General features: G+C 39.6%; 2 protein-coding genes across 5 annotated transcripts in view; one reads left to right on the plus strand and one right to left on the minus strand.

Annotated features, from left to right (window-relative positions):
- On the plus strand, positions 1–24,326 carry srpk1b (SRSF protein kinase 1b). 3 transcript variants are annotated; one of them, XM_023298002.3, is made up of 16 exons: positions 1–85; positions 781–835; positions 14,208–14,335; positions 15,241–15,349; positions 16,669–16,756; positions 16,845–16,932; positions 17,898–18,004; positions 18,256–18,421; positions 19,047–19,072; positions 19,171–19,396; positions 19,625–20,050; positions 20,390–20,484; positions 20,600–20,707; positions 21,980–22,049; positions 22,374–22,466; positions 22,803–24,326. In XM_023298002.3, the coding sequence occupies exons 1-16, from the start codon at positions 73–75 to the stop codon at positions 22,985–22,987; spliced, it is 1,983 nt and encodes a 660-aa protein (XP_023153770.2). In that variant the 5' UTR covers positions 1–72; the 3' UTR covers positions 22,988–24,326. The 3 variants fall into 3 exon arrangements, with proteins under 3 accessions (XP_023153770.2, XP_023153769.2, XP_023153771.2); XM_023298001.3 differs by lacking the exons at positions 1–85; positions 781–835 and adding an exon at positions 4,109–4,328; XM_023298003.3 differs by lacking the exons at positions 1–85; positions 781–835 and adding an exon at positions 9,139–9,536.
- Positions 24,115–27,611, minus strand: part of lhfpl5a (LHFPL tetraspan subfamily member 5a) — a 4,778-nt gene continuing 1,281 nt past the window's right edge. The window contains exons 2-3 of one of the 2 annotated variants that reach the window (XM_023283964.3): positions 25,514–25,750; positions 24,115–25,099 (exon numbers count right to left, since the gene is read on the minus strand). In XM_023283964.3, coding sequence (XP_023139732.1) covers positions 25,089–25,099; positions 25,514–25,750 — 248 coding nt within the window. In that variant the 3' untranslated portion in view covers positions 24,115–25,088. Of the gene's footprint in view, positions 25,100–25,445; positions 25,751–27,611 lie in introns of those variants that run through there. The other variant, XM_035954523.2, reaches the window with a different exon arrangement.

Raw genomic sequence — 27,611 nt, forward strand, 5'->3', positions numbered from 1 at the left:
TTTCGCGCACTTTAGAATTTCGGCATTTCCAACAGTCCCTGAACGCAGCTTATCCCTTGACTGGCTATCAGCATGGAAAGAAAAGGTAACGTCGCTAACTAAATCTAAATGCTTTTTACTCGGATAACTCGGAACACACACGCTTTTCTTGAGGGGATTTACGAGACCAATTAGTCGATATAAAGACAGCAACAACTAACGTTATAAAAGACACGTAACAATTGATGAAAAGTAAAAGTGGACCATGCGCTCCGCTGTGTATATGTGTTGACTGTATGCTAGCCGTAGCCATCAGATAGCATCAGACTGGGGACAATATCTGCGCCAAAACTTTAATTCAGAGGAGAATAGAAATGAACGACAGAGTCTCTACGGCTGTTGGCAAACTTACCAGGGCTCCGCTTTATAATGGACAAACGCGTACAATTGTCAGTGAGAAGCAGCAAGTTGCTGTTAGGAGCTAACTTAAAATGCCTCCTCTTTCATGGGGCAACACATCGCCGAGGCCGGTTGAGTTGCTGCTGGAGAGAGTTCAGCTAAGCAACCTGCTAGCCTCCAGTTGCTAATGAAAGCTGTAACTACGTTTTTACACCTGCAGTCCGAGACACACCTGGTACCCTCTGTCTAAAATATTAAACTAACAGAAAGAGCGTCGAGTAACAACACAGTATCCTGCTAAAAAACAAAACAAAACAAAAAAAAAACACACAAACACACAACTGCGAAGTTTGTGGGGTTTTTTTTTGCGTTTTATCCAACTGTTTTCTTTCTACTTTTCAGTACTCGCGATGCAAGCAAGGAAGAAGAGGACAAAGCCCAGGAAACCAGGCAAAAAGTACGTCGAAAAACGCTTCTTTTACCTTGGTCTACAAACAGGAGCTTTATTCAGTTGCTTTTTGTCACTTATCGCTCATTTGCCAACATGATTTTCTTAAATAACTACAGAAATATACAGAAAAAGCTTTGACATTTAAGTAATGAACTAGTTTATTATAGATTCTGAGAGAGCAATTTTAAACGTACTGGTGCTTTCAGTCAGTCTGAGTTCTTGGTTTGCTGTAAATTGTGACCATTTTGGCACACTATGCAAAGTGAACTGAGTTGGCATTTATAGCATAAAAGACTGGAAATTGTATTTAGAATGGTTCTCTATATAGGTATCCATGATGCACAGTGAAAAGCAGATGTCCAAATGTCCGGATTGTAAGGGTTATTCCTACTCAATTGTGTCAGTTGGTAGTTACCTTAAGGTGTCAGAAAAATGATAATTTCTGAACTGACATACTGAATTTGCTACCACAGTTTGAAATGGGGCTGGACAGTTTGAGTACAATATTAAATTGCGATTTTTCTGACAGATATTGGAATTGCAGTTTGTGATGTTTTTTCGAGTCCTGTATTCATTTTTTATTAGTTTTAAAACGTGAGCTTTTGTGCATCTGAGTTTTTGTTACTCAGGTGTGCTTCTGTGCTGCACATTGCAATGTTATTCCATTATTCTTTTCAACTCCAGCCACAAATTCCTGGATTGAGATCTGGCCTCTGACTTTGTCTCTCCAGAACAGTCACCTTGTTGTCTTTAAACCATTTCTGTGTAGCCTTAGGTGACTGTCTTGATGAAAATAAAATCTTCTCTGAAGTTGCAGTTCTCTTGCAGACTGCATCAGGATGTCCTCCAGGATTTCCTTATACTTTGCTGCATTCATTTTACTCTTTACCTTTACAAGCCTTCCAGGGCCTGCTGCTGAGAAGCATCCCCACATTATGATGCTACCACCACCATTCTTCGAGGTGGGGATGGTTCCTTTGTGATAATGTTCACTGTGTATCTAGTCTGTGTCTAGTCCGATGGCCAAACAACTAAATTTTCATCTCATCTGACCAAAGAATCTTCTTCCAGTTGACTTCATAGTCTCCCAAATGCCTAGTGAACTGTAGTGTAGGTTTGATATGATCATTGACTTTTTCTTTCTCTGCTTTGTCTGATGATGAACAGACAGTAGTTGTTATATGAACAATCTCTTTAATCTCAGCCACTGAAGATTGTAACTCCTTCAGAGGAATCATAGGTGTCTTGCTGGCCTCCCTCATCAGTCTCTTTCTTTCTTCAGTCTCAGTTTTTGAGGACAGCCTGATCTAGGCAGATTTATGCATGTGCCATATTGTTTAAATTTCTTGGATCATGCATGAAGCTGCGCTCCAAGGGATATTTAGTGACTTGAAAATTGTCTTGCATCCCTCCCCTGACTCATGCTTTTCAATAACCCTTTTGTAGGAGTGTTCTTTTGTCCTCATTGTGCAGTTTTACCCAGAGGTTCTGGTTCATGAGTGATTTGACCTTCCAGATACAGGTGTCTTCATAGTAGACATATACTTTAGACATAAAGAAGTTATTTTATATATAAAATTTTATTCTTGTTGAAAAAGGCCACATTAAATTGACCATGATTCAGTGTTTAAAAGCAATAACAGGAGAAAACTTCCAAGGGAGCAAATATTTTTTTTATAGGCAATGTATGAAATATATGGAGTAGCACTGTCAGTTCAATGTGAAGTGTGATAAATCACCTGTTTCTGAACCCAACAAAATGCCACTAATAGACATGCTGCATGTTGTAGATTTTGTGTATCTTTTGATGTTTCAGTGATGTATACAAAGCAACTCGAGCCAGTTTTGAGAAATTGCATGGAACATCAAAAATGGCCCTTTAATTCCTCACATGGAATACTTTCTTTGAATTTTTGTGGATTTTCCTGTTAATGTGTTTAACTGTTCCATTCATGATGTTGGAGCACACAAAATATGATACAAAGGGTTATTTCACTGTTGAGTCATATAAATTTGACCTGGTTCTTTTTTCCTAAAGTAAATGATGACTATTACCTAGCGCATTGTGCAGGGGCTTAAGAGAATACTCAGGCTGGCCAAAGCAAAGGTTTATTTAATTTATTTATTTATTTTTCTTTAAGCTGAATGACAAACACAGTAGCCACATCATGTCCCACATTGATATTCAAAGCTGTAAGCGTGATCTTTGCAGCTGTTACTAGGCTACAGTTTCTTCTTCTCGCTGTGGTAATTTAAAATTTATTCCAGGGCTGACTTGATTTTTGGCACCATGCAATAAGATGAATAACTTATCAGCAGTTACTTTTTGTAATGGACCTAAAGTTGTACGCACAGGTGTCACTGGATCACTATGATGCTGAAAACTGTAAGCGGTCATGATTCACAGGCATGTTCTGGCATAAGAAGGAGCATCTTTGTTCTCTGATGTCCAAGTGGATTTAAAGACATTGAAAGATAGTCATATTTTTTGTGTGTCTTTATGTTTAAGGGTGCTAAATAATGTCTAAGAAGAAAAGTGACTTATTGTGCAAATTGAAGACTTTAATTTCATTTGCCTTGACAATGCAGTCTTAACCCATCTTATTAACCCAAACTGTAAACGAGCAATTTTCTGTAACTTGTGCCATTTGGGATTTTTTTTACACTCAACAATAACACTGCATTGATTGATCAGTTGTTGTCAACTGTTATTTTAAACTGCAACTTGTTTGATAGTAGATTAATCGGTTAGAGCAAGTTTTAATTAAAAAAAATGCGCAAATTCTCCAGATTACAGTTTCTTAAACTTGAATGTTTCCCTTTTTTTGCTAACTCCTATAACAGCAAACTGAATATCTTTGAGTTGTCTCCAAACAAGACATTTGATGACGTCATCTTGGGATTTTTAGCCATTTTTCTGACCTTTTACAGACCAAACGACTAATCGCTTCATTGAGAAATTGACTGACAGATTAATCAAACATGAAAACAATCAGCCCTACTCTACAAATGCTCCTTTGTGAGATTGTCATTGCCATTTTTCACAGCACTACAGAATTGTCCACATCCAACAGTGATGTGAAGTTTGTGAAGTGCCTCATTTTTATCAATACCCATCAAGTAAATGGCAAGAATCCAAACATCCAAATGTATCCCCTCCTCTGTCTGTCCCACTCTCTCTCTCTCTCTCTCTCACCCATCAGGCTCCTTCCCTCCTCTCTCTTGTGTCAGTCGCTCTTTTGTGGCTGCTGTGCTGAGAGGACACAGCAGCCACCGTACAGTTGAAGAGCCAGGGGAGAGAATAGCGCGGATCTGGTCCCAGGTCACAGCTCCCTTGGTCTGCCTTTTAAAAAACACCTCTGCGTTCATACATTTTAGTCTATTCTAAGGTGGTGTAACAAAGCTTCAGGTTAGTGTCTTTTTTTGTCATGTGGCTCTTGGACTGGATCTTCTCCATCAATACAGCTGTGGTGAAGCTTGCCAGTGGTCTAACATGCAAGTGAGTAGTGCTGAATGTGCACGTGTGTGCTTGAGAGAGACATCAATGCGAGAAGTGTGAAAAGTCAGAGGTGGCTCCTGAATGCTGTGCTTGTTGAATCTCAGGATGATGGGCAGGGTGGTAGTATTGTTGTGCCAGATGCCAGTTTGCACAGACTTGTTGGTGGGCTGGTGTGTTTTTCATTAAGGAGGACTTGTGAACTGTTGTTGCTTGACTAAATACCTGACTACCTGTGTTTTGACTTGTGTGTGTGCGCAAGTGGCTGAGAACAGGCCTAATGGTGTCCCTGGTGGATTTGAAAGAGCTCACATCCACTCAGTTTCAACATTCCATTTCTGACCTGCGCTATCATTTTTTTTCTGTTTATTTTGCGTCACTTCAGACATGAAGCCAAGTTGTTTCTGCAACTTTCTCTGCCTTAAATGTAATTTTAGGACTGCTTGCACACTCAGGAGACTGAGCAGGAATAGCCCGTATTGCAGAGTATTTACCAGCTCCATTGCACTGTGTTGTACTTTGCTTTCATCTCTCTCTCTCTCTTCTCTTCCAGCCATAGCTGCAGTTCATTACATAACCCATCAAATCTTTTATCATCTGCAGCCCAGTACAGCTCTGTACCCTCTATTTTGTCTGTTATGCTCTTTGTCCTCATACTGCAGGTTAGCCACTGCCCTTATTCCCCATTCTTTCATGAATATGTGTGCGTTCATTGTAATGGGGAGGCGGGACGCTTCAGGCCGTGAAAATGTTGGATTTTCAGCTGTTGTGTGCAGAGAGATGAACTTAGAAAACCTAAAGTGGTTTAACTGATGCTGTAGTGTACAGTTCAGCTTGAAAGCCTATTTTATACACGAAACAGTGCTTCTATCATAAAAGACTGTTTGGACTCGATGGCATTTTCTCAAGTTTATTTGAATGTGTTACAGTAGCTAAAATTAAAGTGAAACACAATGTTATGGGAATTTACCAAAGCTGAAGTGTTGTCTCTTTCAGGGCTCTTGTATGCCCTCAGTAGGTGTTTGAGTGCTCTGGTGAAAATGCTGCACCACACTGGTTTACACTTTGTGTGCATTGCACCCTCACGCCCTCAGTACAGCTACCTAGTGCTGCTGTTTCATTCTGCTGCCCAGGCACTTTGAATTGATTTTATTTGGAAGGATGGAAGCAGGGATGGTAAACTTTCTGGCCAAACTCCACCTCCAAGAGCTCCTTCCTCCTCTTTGCCCTTGTTTATCTTATTCTACAGATCTGATTGGGCTGGATGGGTGGAAACAATACAGCCAGGAGAAAGCAGGAGATGCTGACACACTCTGTCATGTCAGATATGTGCTCAGGAGCGATGGAGATGTCAAGTGGTTGTGGTTCCCTATTAGATTTCAGGCCTCTAAAGCACAATCACTCTTCTTCGATAGGGAAATGTGTCTCAGGCCACTGTTTAACAGACCATTCATAAGGTGCTTTGTGTGCAAAAGAATTTTAGTGTTAGCAAATAAAAAGGCATACAGCCTGGACAGTTTTGTTAAAATATGCAGTTACTGTCAAATTTAGGCAGTGCATTTGTTGCTGCTGATTTGCTGAGTACCAATAGTCTGATGAAGAATATCTTGAGTTTAGTTTGTGATCCTGTGAAACAAATATTTAATTTCAATCTTTGTTTCACTATTTGATTTGTTTTTTGAAAATAATTCAAACATTTACTTGCCACTGACGGTGAGGAAACTTTTTTGACTTGCCATAGAAGCCAAAGCACAGATGTGCCTACTAACATAACCGTAGCTCTGTGGTATCCAGTGCCCCAGTAAACTGTGACAGTGAGTCAGCATGAACAATACAGTGATTCTGAAACTGAAGCAGATATATGGAATTCAATCATAATACATTTTTATTATGTACTTGCTATGCTTTTCCCTGCGGTGACATATCCAATTCTGTTCTGTGGCCCAAATTTACCAAATACTATGTCTCTCAAAGTGCACCAGATGATGCCTGCACCTGATCGTTTGGTGCACAGGTGTTGTTTTTCTGCAAAAATAAAGGTCATTCAGAACACCCCATATTGGATGTCATGCAGGCAAACCTTGTGAATGTTTCTTTTTTTTAAAATTCCAAATAAAATTCCATTAACACAAATCCCAAATATAGTGATCAGCTACAACGTTAGAGCCACCGACAGGTGAGGGGAATAGCATTGATCATGTCATTACAATGCCATTTTCTGCTTGGAAACCTTGGTCCTGGTATTCATGCGGATGTTACTTTGATGGCCATCTGAACATTTTTGCCTCGTAGCCAAGCAGCTCCAGAAATAAAACCGCACTTCCCAATTGCAGATTCCTCCTCTAGCAAGATGATGTAGCCCCCCCAATTTTGAAAAAAACTGCTCAGGAATGGTGCAAGGAACAACAGGTCAGAACCTAAAGCCAGAGTTGTCAGTGTTACAAAACAAAAACTATAGATTAGCGTTCTAGTTCACCATGGTAGCTTATGCTATAGAGTAGGTTATGTGCAGAGTTTTGGATTTAATTCACCTGTAAGAAGCATTGCACTTTTGCTACCTGACAACCCTGTGCAGATTCTCTGGTGCAGATTCTCAGCTGAGGGAATACGTTACATTTGCAAGCCTGTTGAGTCCTGTGTTACTCATACGACCAAATGAAGTGGTGAGGTTACATTATCTCACACTGTATGAGTTGCATTGCCAAGGGGAATCTACAGGCATTCAGCTGGTGATGCAGAAAATATGTTTTTATACTTGGTCCTGAGAGCACAGATTAGTAAATTGGTTATTCCATTGGCATTATTTGCAGGGAATACTTAGTCAATAACATTAATTTTACTTTGATATGCCCCAAAGCTAAAGGAATATCCTGCATTAAGAGATGGTGTCAGATTTGAATGCGCTTCAGTACAATATCATGTTTAAATATGTGAAGTTGAACAGCTTTAATATGCAGCTATAAGTTAGAAATAAATGTCGGCACTGATGGGTTAAATCTATATATAATTATATGTGAGTAACAGTGTTCTACCAGTATTCCTTTCTTGCATTGTTTGCAATAGCAGCACTTTTTACTGTCAGAAATGTTCATATTCCTCATACCTCTATTAAAACAACTTATTGACTAATGTAGATGACACACCATTAGTCCATTTTGTGTACAGGAAGAGTCACATGACATATTGAACACCCTCCTTTTATGTGATAGGGCCACAGCGTCTGAAGCAAAAAACCTGAATTAACAAAGAAAATTGATAACCACCATGGTGATACCAGTACTTCAGGGTTTTAGATTCTGTGGAGGCAGTTTACACAAAGAAAGCCTGGCCATGTCAAACTTGCTTCATAGTACACCCCTCTGGCCTCAAAATTACTCAGATCCCAAACTGATCAAGCATCTGTGAGCAAGTCTAGTACCCTGAGCCTCCACCCAACAGCACAAATAACCCAAAGGATCTGCTGCTAACGTCCTGGTGACTGATGCCACAGGACACCCCCAGAGGTCCGTGGGTCAGAGTTGTTTTGATGACCCAACGTGGACCTACACAGTATTCGGCAGGGGGTTTAATTGCTGTGGTTCATTGGTATAGAACGTGATTAGAGTTGAACTGACAGTATTTTATCAGTTTTTATTTCTGATTCTATAAATGTAAGTATTTTTCTGCCTTGTTTCTCTTTGATAAGACTGAAATAGTTAGATTTTTTTTAATGGGCCAACAACCATCCCCACCACATTTTGCATCACAAAAAAAAACCAGAGTGAACTAAAAATATTCATTGACATCTTACTGACAAAAGCATGGATGACTAATTAGCACTCAGATGAGCACACGATCCATGGGACAGTGACTGTGAATTTGGACCTGAGAAACATTTTGCAAGTTTGGCTCTTCATTTATCAAATCAGAAATTGCATAGTCAGTAGAAAAGGAATTTTTGAAAGAGATAAATTACTAAATCACCGATTTGATCAATTATCACTAGGGAAATATATAAGGCTCAAATCCAAAGCCACATTCAGTCATCACAAACAAAAGTGTGGATGCCAGATCAAAACAAATTCATTGTGAAAAAATGTATTTAATGAATCACAGTATGCATAAAGCTTTGAGTGGCATGACAGTAAAGAGGGCAGTCAAACATTTGGGCACATGCCTCTGGTGGCTGGGGTTTGTTGCCTGAAGCCTCTGCAGTGTGCTGTTTAATTTGGTAGTTCAGGATTGTGTACCGATTGGAAAAACAAAGAACATCTGGCACTTTATTTTTTTCTCACAAAAATTACTGGAGACACGTTTTTCAGAGTTTCAGTACTATTTGATTCATGTTTGACTGTATTAACGAGTCATGTTTGAGCCACTAGTGAGCTTGTGAAACATAATAACACCAAAGAACTATTTTTGATGGCTAAAAGTAAAGGTTGCGATCGTTAGGATTGTGAAGCAGAACCACACAGCCTGGTTCACCACACAGTGTGAAGAGTTGACCCCACAAAGGCCAGAGCGTGATGAGTGCACAATTAATTGTTAACTGCTGTTTCAATACAAAAAATAATAATATAAGGGAAACATTGTGGGAGATGGAGGTGATGATGATGGAGTGACAGAGAGAGGAAAGGGGAATGGTGTTGTTTTGGTCAGACGAGATGGCGCTGCAGGGGGTTTGATGTCGTCCCTCACCTGCAATGCAGTGCTGGGCTGTATCACCCAATCATCTCCCAGCTGTCGGAGAGAGGGGCTGGGCCAGAGGCTGACGACAGCCAAGGAGAGTTCTCGGTCAGACAGAGCGAGAGAGAGACACAGTGAATGTGTGAGAGGGAAAGTGAGCGAGAGTTGGCGGGTGTGCAGTGGTGTCCTGCGCTCCAGGATTCAGCCTCAGTTCTCAGCCTGCAGCAGAGCCTCCACATCTCTCCTCTCTGTGCTCATCTTCCCCCCACTCTGACTCTGTTCCTTCCTCTTCTTTCCCTTCCTCTCATTTCATTTGCCAGCCCACCTCCTCTATAATCTCTGCTTTTCAGTCATCAGCACTGATCGCTTTCTCCTGCTCCTCTACTCTACTTTTCACTCTCTCCATCCCTCTCCCTCTTCTGAACCTCTAATCCCGCTTATTTTCCGCGTGGTGGATGGAGTGAGAGGCTCTTTCAACACCTGCACACTCTCCTCTCCGGTCCTCCTCCCTGCATCACATCCCATGGGCATCCGTGCATCTTGCAGGTAAGAGTGGGATGTGAATGTGTTGACAGTTGCAGACAGTTGCAGGATATCTTAAGACAGGTTCAGGTCTGTCCAGTGTTCCTGAAGTCCTTGAAGTATTTAGATTTTTGTCTGGTGACCAGAGGGCATTGAACTGTCTCTGTCCAACTGTCGATGTACCGCAGTGAGAGGGGAAAAAAAACTTGCATGCACGAACTTGAAAGACACGATCATCTGTTGTCTTTTGACATCAAATGTCTGAGTGCTGCTGATGGGTTAAAAATGTTCACAGTCATACATACCTGCTACATTTTTCTGCCTTTCTCGTTTTGCATGTAGACTTCGTCCTGTAACCTCCACGTTTCTTCCCCCCACCGTCTATTCTAATGTTGGCAGCTATTTTTAGTTCAAGACCTTGTCCTGTGATTGAAGGTCCATGTGTCTGATTTTTTTTATTAATTCTTCATATTTTGGAATTAATTATATCTGACACAAACTGTACATTTTAGATTTTGTAATCAAAAACCATGAACAGAGCAAGCATGGCACCCTTTATTCATAGATATATCTTTCTTATTAGTCATTGTAGTTACTGATATTCCAAAGCTTGTGACCTAGAGTGCTGGATGCACAGCAAGGAGGAATGAGAATTTAGAATTTAACTTGCGAAGCACGAGATTGACCTAGGCAGTGTTTTGCTAAATATGTGTGGTTTCTGTACATGCCAGTTATGGACAAATATAGTTCTGTTTTACCTTTGACAGATTGTGTTTGGGCTGACATTTTTACTTTAATGCAAAAATTGCTTAAAACTTAATTGCTCTTAAGCCTGGAGAAGGATTGATGGCAGGAAATGGAAGGAAAGTGATTGTAGGAGTTAATGAGAATTTACTACTAAATTTTCGAGCCAGAAATCACAAACAGTTTTGATGAATAATCATTTAAATACTGCTGTCAAATTTAGGGAGGTCCAGACTCGTTTTTTTTTTTTTCTTGTTTGGTTGAGTCTAAGAAAATGAAAAATGTGAGTATGCCAACTTCAGTGACACTTTCAAAAGAGGAAATCTCGCCACAGATGGGAATGTGTACTGTAGAAAGAGAATGAACAGAATAATGATCAAAATCTCTCAGCTTTTTCTTCTGCGAGGATGCCTCACCTCCTACACACATGAGCCAGACTGATATATCAGCAGCCCAGTAGTGTTATTGTGATATTTGGATTATCACAGATCTGCCAACACTGGCTTGTATGTAGGCAGATATGCAAATAGAAGGTGCAATGCATAAATGTGTCATTACCTGCATTTTTTTTTTTTTAAAACATTTTTTCCCTCTCTGATGTTGATGTTAATGTCTGCTTCATAAACACAGAACTGGATTTCAAACAAAAAAATCTTTAATGAATTTGACTCAACTGAACTCTGAACCTATTTTTGTCACAATAGTACAGGGCCTACTTTATAAATGAATATCTGTACCTCTGACTTAAGCTCAACATTGTTATTGCTTTTCCCCCCAAGGAACCGTAACAAACAGCTGAGTTCATCAGGCAGCAAAACATGACACAGCTTTAAAAGCACGTTTTTGCAGAGATGCACCCAGAGTGGTCGTCCTGCTTAGACTTAAGCCAATGAAGTGATTAGCCATGCATGCTAATCCTAATGACTTTGAAATTGTTTGCAAGCAGATCACAACAAAGTACCCTCAACCATGGCAACCAAACAGATTTTCTTGTGTTTTGCTTCCACCGTCAAATTTTAATTAATTTTAAGACACCGTGACAGCTCCCAGAAAACACATGGTAAAGTCAGCTGCGTAGACCCTGTCAAAGCTTAGGACATAATATGTGTCTTGCTTTAATTAACTCTAAATCCTTCTCAGCACAATCTTGTGTTTTCAGTCACTTGAGTTGAAACGCCACGTCCAAATGTGGAGCACACCAGACTAATGTGCTTTGTAAGTGGCTTGGAAAAATGAATCTGCTTAGACAAAATCAGATGAGAGGTTTTGTATGTAAGATTTTATGCACAATTTGGGTTTTTACTTGAGGCTTGAAATGGTATGAAGAAAATAATGTTTCTTGTGAGGGGAAACATCTGTTTACATGCAGAGAATGGGATGTCTTGCTGGAAGCTGTTATCTGACTTACCTCCACATGAACACTCAATTGTGGTAATACAGTTAGCCACCATAAGACTGATTTTCTTTGGATTTAGTCATGTTCCTTTCAGTTTGTGCAGAAACTGTAGCTCCGATTTTTACCTACTCAATGTTCCCACATTTGTTTTTGTATTGATGCTTTATTTAGTGTTTATAACCACCAAGTCGGCAAAACATCGACCCAAACGGATATTTGGCTTTGCTTAAGCAGGTTTAGATTTGAATAGATTACCTAAAGGCATATCTATGGTTATTTAGTGAGTGGAAGGACTATATGATGACTGGTCCAGTCAGTCTGAATGTTAACAGAACTCTTAGAAATCGGCCCTGTGACTGCATCATTGTGGCGTTTTAAAAACTGTACTCATCGGCCTGGACTGATAATATTATTTGGTGATGCTACTCAGTTTTGTAGATCTGTTGGGGGATGGTGACAGTTCTGTCTTGTCTTTCAGCACCTTGGACAGCACCAAGAGGACAGTTGCTATAACAAGCTGACTGCTATGTAGTTTATCCAAGAACAAGTCATTAGCTTTATACATCATAAAAACAAGACAATGATGTGTCACAATGATTTGACTCAGTTTGCGCAGGTCTTTCATAGCATTCTTTACCGACTGATTGACTGTGTAGCATTTCCAGTTGATCTGGTATCAGCTGGATGACCTCCTCAGGAATACTGGTAGTAGTTAAAAGCTGCTATTCACTATCTGCAGAGACCTATTGAGTTACATGTTTGATTTCCAACCTAAACCCTATGTGTGAGGTCTTTTCATCAAAGCAAACATGGTCTCTGTTACTCTCCAGTGAACTTGCTCCTATATAAGCAACTGGACTATTGAATTTAATAATTTATTCCACCATGTTCAGATGCACACAACACAGTCTGCTCATTTAAGCATTGTGGAATCAACATTAGTTATTCAACAATACATTTAATGTTTAATGATATTAGCTCTTGGTTGAAGGAGCCTTATTGTTTAATACTGTTTGGTTTTGTGGCGATGCTGCAGCCTGAGTCGCTGGGATTCAGAAAAGATTTATCACTCATTTCTTCCCTTCTTCTACTTCCTGACTGGCCATTGGTACTTACCATGTAGCCTCAAAAGTTACTTCAGTATCTTTTACTGACACCATCTAACTCATTCTCGCTGTTTCAAATTCCACTCTAGAAATGGGCTGTAATAGAGATGAGTGTTGCAGATGAAAGCAAGTAATTGCTTCAAAAAAAAACCTTCAAAGCTGAAGGACTACAAGCTGAGTTAATGCTATCCTGTAGAAGAAGAGATATTATTATGTGGTGTGTCATAAAACAAGGTGACAGAAAAATATGAAAGGGAGAAAAAATGAATTTTTAGCTGACCTCACTGAGGTTGTTTTGCCGTTTTAATGTATTTTTTTAAACAGCTAAAAAATCCAGACTTCATTTTCAAGTTTGCAGAGAAGTAGAGGTGAGACAGGATTTATGAACTGAAAATATTCTTCCAAAAATCTTCTAGCCAGGCCACTTAGCTGCTCCACAGTTTTACTATGCAGTGTTTCTGTACCCTTCATAGGTGGCTGATGTCTCTGTAAAAGGCTCAATCAATTTTCATGTGTGCACCTGCAATGCATAATTCCATTGTTTTTAACATAAAACTATCAATACCATTAGAGAGAGAGAAAATGTAAATTGCTTTGAAAATACATTAAAGATTTATTTTCATCAGTTTGCTACCAGATACTGATTACTTTCAAAAGTGACTATAAAATAGGGATGCTTTTGTCAGACTTGTCAGCAACAGTCACCAAATGGTTCTGGCATTTCAACATGATTATAGAAAGCCACCACTTTGAATGTGGTGCTACCAGTATTACTTTTGGAATGAGACAGACTTCTATAAATGGTATCAAAAATTTCTTCTTTGAAACTGACATTCAAAGGAGATTTAAGTTACTTAAATACTATCTGTTTGTGTACATTCATAGCTGCTGAACATTACATCACAACATCAATAACTGACTTGTAATTTGATTTTCTGGAAATACATGTGGTTAGCTTTAAACTTTGTCATGTCAAATATTCTTCAGCACTAATATCCAGGTCTAACTGCCCTGAAATCTGATATTGGTATTAGTATTAATAAATACATTAAATAGTGACTCACCATAGTCTTAAAAGCATTTTTTTAATCTCAAATCTTCACCCTGATATTTAAACTGCAGCGGCTTAAAAACACATTATTCCTCACTGCTTTCTTCTCCGTCCCTTTGTGCTGACTTGCCTGTCCTGTCATCTCAGAAATATTAAACTTGTTTCTGATCTTTGCTTACCTATGCTTTTGTTGAAATCAGAATTTGTCTTTGTCTATGATATCGCTCATGACGTTCTTTGGATAAAAGCATACTATAAGCTTTTTGTTCACCGTCTTTGTGCAGCATCTTTCACCTGTTTGCCACTTTCAATTTTCCTTCCTGTCACTTACGTTCCTGTATTTCCAATTTCCTCTCTTTCTTACCATCCCCGTGTCTCTGTTTCTCTTCTTCATTCAGACCAGAGCCTCATGGTCGTGGAGGCGGCTCTCAGCAGGGTCAGGCAGACTCTCCCCTCCCAGAGCAGGATGAGGAGATCCTGGGCTCTGATGATGACGAGCAGGAGGACCCCAACGACTACTGCAGGGGTAGGACCTCTCTCACTTTGGCTCTCTGTTATCAGATACCAGAATATGAGGTTGATGTGCTTAGTCCATTGAAACAATGGTAATAGTGCAGTGGCATAAATAGTTTTTTGTTAGTACTGGCATGTATTTCAGCTAAAACACCGATAAAAGTGGATGTATTTTGGGTAAAAGGTGACATTTAAAAAAATTGTGGCTGGTTGCCTGAACCACTCGGTCTTCAAAGCTGCCTGTGCAGCTGGATTTTGGGATTTTTTGGGTAGTACAAATTGGTAAAAATACTTAAGAGACCTTCACGCTGAGAACTGGTTCAACCCTAGGCCTTCTTAGTCCTGAGCCAGGCCTCATTAGTGACGATAATGACTCCACTTGCAAAGAGGAAGTGAAACAAGCTGAGTATTTGACAAAACAAAGGAGATCAGTCTTGACCTCAGGACGAAACACAGATCACACCCTGCTTTAACCAGATTGTCAGAGTCCTGGGTTAGCAAATGATGGACAACATGATTGATACTGTAAGCACAACCTTCCACCAAAAGATCAAATCAGCGCTTTCACTTTCTGTAATGGATGAGGAGAGAAAACCATTTCCCCTACTGCTGTCCTCACCTCAGACCACGAAGATTGTAGCTCTGAACTGCAAATTTTTCAGTCTGTTGCCATGACAAACTGCTTGTAATATGTAGCTGATACCCTGTATATCTTCATTTAAGATGTGATTTAAATATCATAGTTTGATATCATAGTTAAACCAATATGCACAGTAGTATGTTTTTGCAAAACATCTGCCAGTGGTTTTTAACTCACATCCTGCTACAGTTGAGCTTCATCCAAATTACAGAAACACACTGATTGTACCATATTTCAGCATTGTTTAAAAATGTCTGCATGCATGTGTCTTTGGTCAGGTGGATATCACCATGTGAAGATTGGAGATCTGTTCAACGGGAGGTACCATGTGATCCGTAAGCTGGGCTGGGGGCACTTCTCCACTGTGTGGCTGGCCTGGGACATCCAGTAAGTTGGCTCCTCGACTTGACTATGTGAAACTGAGACACAGAGATGTGCAAGTACAGATTTGCTGAGGTCATGACTGGATTTTTACCAAGACCCAGCTGCTGCTACATCCCAGGGAAGATGCTTTTTTAATGCTGTAATACTTCCAAAAAAGAAGGGTTTAAAATAGTGTCTGCAGTTCTACTAGCTGTCTGCTGAGTGCTTTTGTAAGTTAATAATACTTCATGAGAGTTGCTGCTAACATACACAATATTTGTTGTTTTTTATGTCTACGAATTCCAAAAAAAAAAGAGCAGCACATACCTGTAATACTACCACCACACTTAAAATGTATGAATTTTATTGCATCAGTTAAAAAAATGCCAAAGTAAATGGTAATAGGATGCAGTACACAGTTTAAAAGTGAGACAAAACAGTTATTTGGTCACACAGTAACTGCTTTGCTAAAGTGCAAGTTACAATAACAGTATATTAGGATTTAGGTTGCTAATTTGCAGAACTACTTGACAACATCTAGGAATGACATAAGCCAGTTTCTTTAACAGCTGTGGTCAAACCTTCCTCAATGTTCAGTTTCAGCTTTAACTTCAGCCACACCAGCATTGGCGAGCTGACATTTTCTTTCTCTGTCACATTGTGTGGTTGCTATGTGGGATTTAGGTCAATGTCAATGAAAGACCTACTCTACAGGCAGGTGGAATGCTTTGGATCCTTATGAGGATTTTTTTTTTTTAAATGTTAATTTGCACCTTTCCTCAGTAGATATGTGTTACATCTGTGCTAAAAGTCATGAATCTAGAGGAGTTATGCCGTTGTACAGCCTGGTCTGCTGCCAGCAGCTAGTTATACAGGTGGAGTTCACCACTTTAGCACTTGAGCTGTTCCACTAAGTTTGGCAATCAGAAGTTATCCAAATATTTTATTGTTGCTATTTACAAGGGTTTGTTAATGATTTCTTAGCTCACAACCTGATTTATTTATTCTAACAAAGAATGTCTACTTAGATATGTAATAGGTGTGTGTTTCTATAGATTAAATAGCAGTTTATCCTGCATTTTATGAACCTCATTAAACTTTGCTCATATTTTAGCTGTATATTTTTGGGACCACTTGACTAGTTTTATGAACCCAATTGAAGTGAAATTGTAGTTTTCAGTCCTGTACCTTTTTAGGTAAGGGTTAGTTATGGTGTCTGTGGACATGCATATGCATTGCATTGTTTGATGTTAGTACAATTAATATTATTTAGTAAATATTTAAAACAAACGCATGTAGTTGTAGTGTGTGCAGTTAGCTGATTTTGTCCCTTTAATTTCCAGGGAGAAGCGCTTTGTGGCCATGAAGGTTGTAAAAAGTGCTGAACATTACACCGAGACAGCTTTGGATGAGATCAAGCTGCTCAAATCCGTAAGATACATAAATATTTTCGCACTGATTCATACTCCAGTTATTCCAGTTTATACATGACCTGCTACTTTTTGTGTGTCTTTTCCAGGTCAGAAACACAGATCCCAGTGATCCTAGCAGAGAGAAAGTGGTGCAGCTGCTTGATGACTTCAAAATTTCTGGCATGAATGGAACTCGTATCCTCCATTGAGAAAAAAACTTCTTGTTAAGAAGTGGCATTTATGCATTTTTTATCAGGTTGCAGGTCTTGCAGAACAATATCTGATTAATACACCAAACAAAAATAAACTTTAACAGTTACTTTATGGTATGCTAAAGTTAGTGTCTTTTAAATTGGTACATTCTGACCAGTTTTCTGACTGTGCCAACTGACAGAACTGTAAAAGGTTTTGTGGTTCTGTCATTCTCTGAGCAAAGATAGTCACAGATAGACACAAGCAGTTTAATTGCTTAGCATCCTTCCATTTTCTCTGGCCTGCTGTTTCTGTCTCAGCTTGATGGCTTGGACATAATGATTACACTCATTCCACCCTAAATAGCTGCGTTACTGCTGAACATCCAAGGATAGAACTGCACCACCTCAGGCTGAACATTATTTTAGCCTATCATTGTTAAGCTTGAAGGATACATTTGTCTTTTAAAGATAAGCACGTCACAGCTAGACTTCGGCTTAAATTACTGAGTTTGAATACAAACAGCAGCGACAGGATGCAGTCTGAGTGCCAGTCATCTGACACATGTAGGAATACAGCCATATTATTACACCTCCAGATTTACACTGCTCAGCTATTCATGGTTCACAGATGCTTATCTGACATTCAGCTAGATGTGTCTGTGCTTAAAGTGTCACAGTACTCGATGTGGTGACACTCGCTCCATCCCTTTTGCTCCAACACCGTCTCCTCTACAACTGTGTGTTCAGGCAGCCTGTCCAGCCATCCTCTGAAAACTGAAAGGAACTTTTAATACACAAATAAGCACAAAAATACTGCATCAAAAGCAATTTTAGAATTATTTCTGATTTTAAAAAAAGGGGAAAAAAAGATGGAGTTGTTTGTATGCTTTCTGTATGTTTCACTCTAGGTAGAGTAAGCTCAGGTTAAAGGTGATGTCAGAACTGCCCTTGACTGTGTTTCTACAGATGTGTGTATGGTATTTGAGGTACTGGGCTACCACCTTCTGAAGTGGATTATCAAGTCAAACTATCAAGGTCTGCCCCTACCTTGTGTTAAAAGCATCATAAAACAGGTACAGTACTGCAAAACAGAAACAAGTAAGATGTTTTCACGCTGGTCAGTTTAACTCAGGATAAACACTGGCAAGAAGTGTCTTTTACAGACAGATGTGCCTGTTTATTACAAATTAGTAGAACATCAGAAGTAAAAGCTCACAGAACCTATTATGGGTCAAGAATGATGCATTTTGTTTTTTAACTGTGGGGAAACTTTTACCTAAAAGAGTTTAAGCTGTGTTAATGCTGTGACTTTTCTGCACGACAGGTTCTGCAAGGTTTAGACTACCTCCATACCAAGTGTAAGATCATCCACACAGACATCAAGCCAGAGAACATTCTGCTGACTGTCAATGAGCCCTACATCAAGAAGATGGCAGCCGAAGCTACGCAGTGGCAGAAGACCGGCGCCGTGCCTCCCTCGGGTTCTGCAGGTCACAACCTCTCTCACTCACTTCTCACATAAACAAGTTTTGTGGTTTCATTGACATGTTGCTGACAAACAAGAGGTTTGCTGTTTAGACTTACCAGCAGGTCTTGTACCTTGTGGTGTTTGATTGACATTATTTAATGGTTGGTTTTCTACAAATGTGAACTATATTCAGCTATTGCCAATGGACAACTAACTGTTGATACTAAAATGGGCGATTTGATCTGTTAACATTTTTAATTTTAAAATTACGTTGTCAAGAGGCACAAACCAGACATAAGTTCAGTATGAAAGTTAATTTCCAGCTCTGCGATTTAATCCTGTGTGTCTGATGTAAGTGCTCAAAAACTTGAGCGTTTTGATTATAAAGCATGTGCATGTTTCTAATAAAAGCGCAGAGCTTAGCTGTGTGTCACTATGACTCACGACTAGATTGGTTATGGAAATTACCAGCTTGCTTAGAGGAGTGTGTGACTCCTGCTGAGCCGGGTGCCGCTGCAGAGACAGTCTATTAGTACAGCTTGGTGTGAATCAACTCAGCCCCCGAACAGAATACTAATTATAGAGGCTATGGATGTGCCACATGTCATTCAACAATATAATCGTTGGATGTTTCCTGTTTCCCACAGTGAGCACAGCCCCAGCTCCCAAATCAGTAAGTTACATTTTTTTTAACCAGATCCTGTGACATTAGGACAAATACAATTTGTTTTAAGTCAGAATATAAACTCTTTTCTTGTTCTCTGTGCCCAGATGGCCAAAATGTCAAAGAACAAAAAGAAGAAAATGAAGAAGAAGCAAAAGAAGCAAGCAGAGCTGCTGGAGAAGAGAATCCAGGAGATGGAGGGAGGAACAGTGCCTGATGGTGGAGAAGAAGAGGAGGATGAGGAGACAACAGAGACCACGGAGGATGCATCTTCCTCAGCCACCCTCTCTATGTCTGCCACACTGCAGGACATCACAAGCCATACTAACACAGGTTAGAAGACTGACCAGATCCTCGTCCACTAGTCAGATGGACAGCAAATGGCGTATTTTTCATGATTGAATTGGTGTTTTGTAAAAATGTGACTGGATAGTAGCTAATGGCATGCTACTTCTATATGAGTTTATACTAATAACAGGCCGGCTTTAAAGAGCAGCAAGTTTATCTTTCAAAATAAATTAATAAAACTGAGTTCAATATTCTACTCACTTCTTGCTCTAGACTCGACTCCTGACGAGCAGCCCCAGCAAATACCAGACGTAAACGAGCGCAAAGAGGACGCTCCTGAGGATAACAAAATGGAAGTCAATTGCAATGGTCACGCCTCCACACCGGAGGACGAGACCCATCTAGAGGCACAAGGGACTACGGAGCAGTCTACAGAGGAACAGGAGGACCAACAGAACGCAAACCAACCAGAAAACAACACAGGGACCTGCGACACATTATGTAACAAAGAAGAGAATGAGACATGTAACGGATCAGAAGGGAACCCCGACACCAGCCTGCAGCAAACCTCAGCCACCCTCAGTCCAGACTCTGTCACTGTGGAGCTGAAGGAGGGAAACAAAGAGGAGAAGAAGGAGGAGGAGATGGACACTCAGGGGGAGAATAAAAGAGAGAACGAAGAAGAAGAAAGCCAGAATGGTTAGTTAAAAAATTACATCTGATGAAAATATTTTCATTGACTTATGCATAATTTTAAACACATTTAGAATAATAAAATAAATAATAACCATATTTTACCTATCTGACAAATCTCTGGCAATCAGTCTCATATACATATTTGCTAACCCTGAATTCCCAGAAACACTGTAGTACTGTAACCCTAGTTGCTGGAATGATGCAGTTCAGATGTAAGCAGTATTCCAGCTTAGATCATCTTGGTTCTCTTTTATATGCAAAAATCCCATCTTTCCTAGTCCTGATGTTTAATTTCTCAACTTCATTTGTCCGTGTCTCCCTTCCTTCTCCCCACTTTACCAGGAGCATCAGGCAGTATGTTAGTCAACCCCCTGGAGCCTCTCAATGCAGACAAGCTGCAGGTTAAAATCGCTGACCTAGGCAATGCCTGCTGGGTGGTGAGTAAAAATATATATGTTAGTACTTTATTTTTCCACTGTGTTTCTCTGCACTGTACATCTGATTATTTTTGTGTGTTTCCCAGCATTCACAATTTCTCACTTCTTTTTACAGCATAAACATTTCACAGATGACATCCAGACTCGACAGTACCGTTCTCTTGAGGTGCTGATGGGAGCCGGCTACAGCACGCCAGCAGACATCTGGAGCACAGCCTGCATGGTAAAGCAAATATATGCACATAGGAACTGTTGTCATAAACTCCTACTGGAGAGTAAAATGTTATTTATGCTTTTTAAGATGCCCTATGGAGTAGCTTTGAGGGTGATTAGTTTTATATCTATAAATATGTATCTGTTATATACCTGTTGGTGGGCTTTTTGTGTGGTTTTGATGTTTATGTCCTTTTAGCTAGTCTTCTTGTACTCATTAACTTAATACAAATGAATACAATGTTATGTTGTACTGACTAATGTTAATCTATTCTGTGAAGTTAAGTCACAAAAGCATCTTTGGTTAAACTAATCTATGCCAGCTTTTGGCTAGTCTTAAGGCAAAACATCACTCGTTGAATACGTGTAGCACAGTTTACAGTGCAATAAATGGGACATGAAGCATTAGAGCACAGTTTTAGACCACTAGATTAGTTAACTCGGTCATCCTTGAGTCATGGTAGCAGTAGTGTGCATGTCCTGTTTGAACACTGTCGGCAGGAAGTTGCCCCAATTATTTCAACACAAAGTGTTGCAGTGCTTCTGAGAAAGAACAAGTTATTCACAATCCTAAACTGCTTGTACTTGTCAGTGATCATAGTAAATGCAGACGTGTGTGCACGATGACTGTATTTCCATCCAGAAACATGTGACAGTGTTTGATTTAGAACTCTCTCAGGCAGCCTTGAGGTTTATTGAATAGATTCCATTGTTGGACACTGAGGACATTATTAAACTACCAGTGTATATATAGACTTCAAATCCCCAACAATGCAGTTGCTACCATTTGTAGTTGGAAAAATGAATTTAATTCCCTACTTAACATTTGTCTTACTATTACCGATCTGAATAAATTATACTTAGAATTTACCACCTATTTAAGCATATACTAGCACAGACTTTGTTAGATCGTTATATTGCGCAGTCACATTTTTTATTCTAACTTCAGGCAGCTTTCTCTTTTCACCATACATGTGTTTGCATCCCTGTAAAGCATCACATTACATTTACATTCACACAAAGCACAGCAACTGTGACCTTGCTGTCTACTCAGGAGTTTTTGAGATATCAGACTGGGGGTAGATCAGGAAATGGAAAATCTTTCCCTTAAGGGCAGCCTACAGTGACTCAAACTCTTGAGGAAAATACAGATGAGGGTTAAATTAAGTTGTGACTAAATGGACAATTCACTTACTTTCTCATTAACCACACATATGGATGTTTGTGTAATTAAACTCACCCATCTATTTGTTGTTGAGTTCATATGTTGTTGTTTCTTCAGGCCTTTGAGCTTGCAACTGGAGATTATCTGTTTGAACCGCACTCTGGAGAAGACTACTCCAGAGATGAAGGTTAGTGCAAAACATCAGATTTAACTAGAGTTCTTTTAAAGAAGACAAGCTAAAATACGCATGAATGCAAAATTTATGTGCAGACTTGCATCAAATACTTGTGATAGTGGTGGCTGATTATATTAGTAGGAGAAACTACAGCGTAATTTAATTGTGCTAAATTGAATTTTAAGCCAAGTGTAGTTCTTTTTCTTGACACTTCATTGTGATTCATTCTGGTGTGTATCATTTACTGATGAATGTAGAAAAGATTTATTGTCTCAGTTATTTTTTTATAATTTTAGTTTTTTGCTCCATCATTTGTGTTTTTCTGCCTCCCTTCAGATCACATAGCACTGATCATCGAGCTGCTGGGTAAAATTCCACGGAAGCTGATCATTGCAGGCAAATACTCCAAGGAATTTTTCACCAAGAAAGGTAAACACATCCGTCTGCCTACAGCTGTCTGCTGCAGTTAAATCCACTTCATCCTTAAAACATTCTCAGGTATTTGGTGCAGAAGTTACTATTTCGAGCCGAACACCTGATGGCTCAAGGGAGCAGCCATCTGCTCAGCTTGAGGACAGGACTTGCAAATTAAATTCATTGCAGCTATTTCAAGTTCATGGAGGTGATGCAGTGGATTTATCCTAAGCAAAAATGGTCTTAAACACTGTTAGCATAGCACCATAATATTACATTGATATTTATGTTATATAACAGCCTGAGATTAAGCTCTGCAATTAGGTATATTGACTCAGTTTTTTCTCCCAGGGGACCTGCGTCACATCACCAGGCTGAAGCCCTGGGGTCTGTTTGACGTCTTGGTAGAAAAGTACGAGTGGTCCAAGGAGGAGGCCCATTCTTTCAGCAGCTTCCTGTTGCCCATGCTGGACCTGGTCCCTGAAAGGAGGGCCACTGCAGCCCAGTGCCTGTCCCATCCATGGCTCACATCCTAGAGGCCACCCATGCGCACCACTCCCCTTATACTGTGAAAGGATAAGTTAGGTTTGAGGGCCCTGGGCTTGAAAACAAAAAATAAACAAACACACTCACATCTGCAAGAACCTGTGACCGCATCGTGCCTGCAGCCTCTTGTCTCGGCTCTCACAGGCCAACCTACACACACCTGCAAGCATCCAAACAATAGAGAGAGACTGCTGCTGAGTCTTTGTCCTGTTATGGATTACACTGGTTATAGAAGGAGCTCGAGGTCTTATGCCTGTATTTATGGCTCTTTTTTTTTTTTTTTAAAAACTGGCTGCATAGAACTTATTGATCTTGCTTTCTCTATGTTTTTTCCTGACTCCAGCTCTTTTTCTGCTGTACATTATTCTCTGTATTTTAGCTGTAGATAATGGATGGTCAGATTTAAAAGGAAATTGAACTTTTCTACAAATGCACAAGGCAGGATGCTAACAAAACCATAAAGACAGCTTTTGTCATATAGATCACTGATGAGCCAAATCTGTCATCATGTTAGTTGTGCCAGCTTTTACGCCATTGGCTTTAAACAGTGTGCAAAGTGCTCAAATTTAACAACTGCATATTGTTAAGTGGAAAAAAGAGTGACTATTAACCCTCTAAGCACTGTTAAGTTAGCTTTAACCTACAAAAATAAAAAAACTTTTGTATATTTGTATACAGCATTAGAAGGCATACATTTCATACATTGTGCACCAAGAAGACATTCATCCAAAATCACAATCTGAGAACCAAGCTTTTCAGGTTTACTAGTTGAAGGTATCGTTTTTAGTTTGACCATTTTTTCATGTCCTGAACAAAGCACTTGATACAATGTAATGTGAACAGAAATCAGATCCCTACCCTTCTTCGTGCATGTGGTGGCAGATGACATCTTTGCCGAATGCTGCGTCATTGCTGCGTCATACCTGCATCACGTCCTGCCTGCTAAGAAAGGCTCTTTGTGGCATTTCCAACAAGTCCAGTGTACCAAAGAGTTAGCCTGTAGTTTCTCCCTCTGCAGCTAAAGCGGTGCACAGTTTCTGAACAGTCGACGGTGTTGAAGACACAATCTGGAAGGTTTGGGCGACACGTTTTTTATTTCCAAACGAATGAAAAATAAATCTTTGCTTCAAGTGTACGGGAGCTTCTTTGTCACATGGAGGTTGGATTTAAAAATAATAGATTGTACGAAATACAAATATTGTAAGAATGCTTTGAATCCCATCAAAACCATTTCCTTGTTTTTCTACAAAGTCTCTTCTGTCCGTGTCTCCCCTCTTCATTTGATATTTTTTTCTGTAGGTAATAAGAATAAACATTTTCCAAAATCTACCTGGACTGTTTGTTTTGTTGCGCTACAACTGTTGTTAAAAATTACAGCATTAATTCACTGACTTAATATCCGAACACACGAGAATGAAGCAAGATTTGTACAAAACTGCGGTATCCATTTGGGCAACACAAACAACACAAAATTATATTTTCAGTACCAGGAAATTAACCTGGATACTGGGGAGAAGGACACAATTAAAATTTATGATTGATGCCACCTCAGTTTATGATAGCTAGTCAAAAAAAAAAAAAATTCAGGTGAACATTGTCAGAAATTACAATGAAAATTTCTTTCAGCGTTTCAAATTGCTTAATATTGCCACTCAGAACAGTCCCCACTTGTGAGAACTGATTCTAAAATTTTGAGCAGCTTTACAAATAAGATTAAAGGCTTCAATGTATTGGTGCATTGAAAAATGCACCAATATATTGTTTATAAAAGTATATTATAAACAATGTATTGTTTATAATACATTATAATACAATATAGGGTTAGGGTTAGTGTTTTAGTCTGTCCAAATGTTTATAAAAGTTGTAATATCAGGCAAACTAAGGCTGTGATACTGGAGGGCGGACAGTGACTCATCTCATGTTTTCAGAACTCTGTTGATAAGCTGCCATTATTTTGTAGACAGGATTGAGTCCAGTTATTTCTAAATGGTGACTGACTGAATCATTGGAAATCATTTGAATATTCAAGTCAGTACACAGGTTGTCCTTGTAGCGCCTCAACCATCACTTCACTCTTGACCACAGGAGGGTCTAAGCATTATCTGTAGCCGAGAGAAAAACGACATTAGACAAGGACATAAGACAATCAAACACTCACATTTAGCTAATGTTAATAGGAAACCCTCGACTGTAACCTCACAATACCAATTTCTTACATATAAAAAGATTTTTTGTACATTTCTATTGAAAAAAGGAGGAATAATGGCAAGGGTGTGGCACTTATCACATGGCATTGTGGCAAAGCAGTTCTCATTCTGTTTTTTTTTTTTTTTCAAGCTTTCAGGCAAAGCAGCTAACCCTTCCACCAAAACCATCTGAAACCTTCCAGTGACCTTCTTCTGACTCCATCTCCCCCCTTCTCTTTAATCTTTCCCCCTAATCTGAATCCTACTGTCTTCTGCTTTTCCTCACCCTCATTCCTCCTCTCCCATCCCAGTATTTCTCCACCTTCCCACCTTTTTCCTCCACCTGGAAGTCCTCTGGCAGCAGCTTGTCCTGTCGGCTTCCCAGGCTGAAGGCCAGGAAGGAGAGGATGAGCGAGTCCATGATGCTGATGATGGCCAGGATGTAGGCCCAGCGCACAGTGCAGTTGCCCAGGGTGTATTTGTCGGTCCGCTGGCCACACATGCGCTTCACCTCATCTGAGTCCCAGCCATCAGGATAGATCATGCAGCCAATCACCATGCAGGTACCTGGGAGACGGGGAGGCACAGGATGGTGAGAGTGTCGAATTTTGGTGCTTCGTATCTGAGTTTAACAAATCAAGCCACTGCTTTTTATGAAGCACATTTAAGACAAGAGCTGTTGCACCAAAAATACTCAAACCAGCAGCTTTTTGGAAACATTTCTTAGACGTTAATTTATGCAAAGATGGAACCTTTTAAAAAAATGTACAAATAACTTTTATATAATGACATGTTGACCAGTAATGCTGCTGGGCAACATTATAAAACATTGGAGAAGTAGCAAACAGCATGATGGAGAAACTACAAGAGAATAAAATACAGTCTGTTTGTTCAGGTACACACACACACACACACACACACACACACACGCACGCAGAGAGAGAGAGAGTTTAGTTGCCAGGCAACTCCGGAACATCTCAACTACAGAAAGACGAACTTGTTCATCCATTATTGACTCTGCAGACAGACAGCCGGCCTTGTGTCATCCCATCTTAGTATGATGAGGTGAAACACTGCACACACACACACACACACACACACACACACGTCTCACTTTCTGATACTCACTTATCTTTTCACCTTCACAGAGATCTTTTGCTCACTTTCTTAAGTGTGCTTATAATTTCAAGAATTTTTAAATTATAGCCTTTCAATTAATTGGAAAGATCCCCTTATCCAGGGTAATAAAGTTCTAAAATAATAATAATTTTATATATATTATTCAGTTCATAACTCAGGGTGCCCTGTAATTTATTTCTGCTGCCATCATCACTACTAACAACCTTTTTGAATTCTTACTCATCTACAAGGCCCTCAGAAGAGAAGTCTTATTTACTTAGTATCTTATCCTAAGCTGTAGTTTAAACAATGATTAATGATATATTACTGTATATCTATGCCCTCACTGCCACATACACCTTAAACATCATAACCAAAAGCTTCACCACAACTCTGCCCTCACGCTAACCTAAACCCGGTTTTAACCTCAACCTTAAAATCAGTTCTGATCCTCAAACACCCATTTAAAGGTCTGAGCCAAAGTGTTGTCACTTTGCACAAATGTCCTCACTCACGAGGGCTAACACTAAAACTAGGTCCTCACAAAGATGGATGTACACGAGCACATCCATGCACTAACTAGCAGGTGTGAGAGGTCTGAGGAGGCAGAGGAGAAAGTGTAACAGCACACCTCCAGGTTAATCTCATTACTTGTTTCATTACAGGCTTGTCCTTTCACTTGCAGCTACATCTGTTCACAAGCTGCATCACGTTTCAAACACAGAGTCACGTTTCACTTCTGCCCGAGTCTCCGTTTGTTCGTCTGTGAAAGGGCTCGACTGAAATGCTGCTAGATGCTTTATTGAAACTGACAGCTTTGGTTTTCATTTCAAAATTGGTCTTTTATACATTTTTCAGATGATCCTTAAATTTCACACACTGAGGCACTATTATCTTTTATGACCTCTGCACTGCCTTCATTTATTCTTCTGTATCTTTATTAGGAGTCTTTAGATTTATCAGGTTTTCCATTTTACAGGGTCTTAACATTAATATTTAAATTAGTCATGTAATTTAAATATGTAATATTGTATGTCCTTAGCCTTAATATTTTATAAATTCAGGTATAATCTTAATGTCAATCCTATTTCTCTACTGGAAAGCACTTTGGCTCAATGGCTGTTTTAAATGTGCTATATAAGTACCAGTGGCTTGAACTGACTATATGAAGCCAGTATGTATTCCCCTTTGCTTTCAGGTATAATCAGAGCAGCTGTAGTGAATCTCATGACACTGACTGCATTGATTTTTATTTCTGTGCTACATTCATCTTTCCACTTTGAAATTGCATTGCTTGTTTAATATTTGG

Source organism: Amphiprion ocellaris, chromosome 5, assembly GCF_022539595.1.
Source record: "Amphiprion ocellaris isolate individual 3 ecotype Okinawa chromosome 5, ASM2253959v1, whole genome shotgun sequence".
In the NCBI taxonomy this organism is placed as follows: Eukaryota; Metazoa; Chordata; class Actinopteri; family Pomacentridae; genus Amphiprion; species Amphiprion ocellaris.

Excerpts from the sequence above, each read along its gene's own strand:
- srpk1b (XM_023298001.3), top strand. The coding sequence starts at position 4,258 with ATGTGGCTCTTGGACTGGATCTTCTCCATCAATACAGCTGTGGTGAAG. Across the intron at positions 16,933-17,897 it reads TTCTGGCATGAATGGAACTC|ATGTGTGTATGGTATTTGAG; the intron begins GTATCCTCCATT and ends GTGTTTCTACAG. Across the intron at positions 18,422-19,046 it reads GCCTCCCTCGGGTTCTGCAG|TGAGCACAGCCCCAGCTCCC; the intron begins GTCACAACCTCT and ends TGTTTCCCACAG.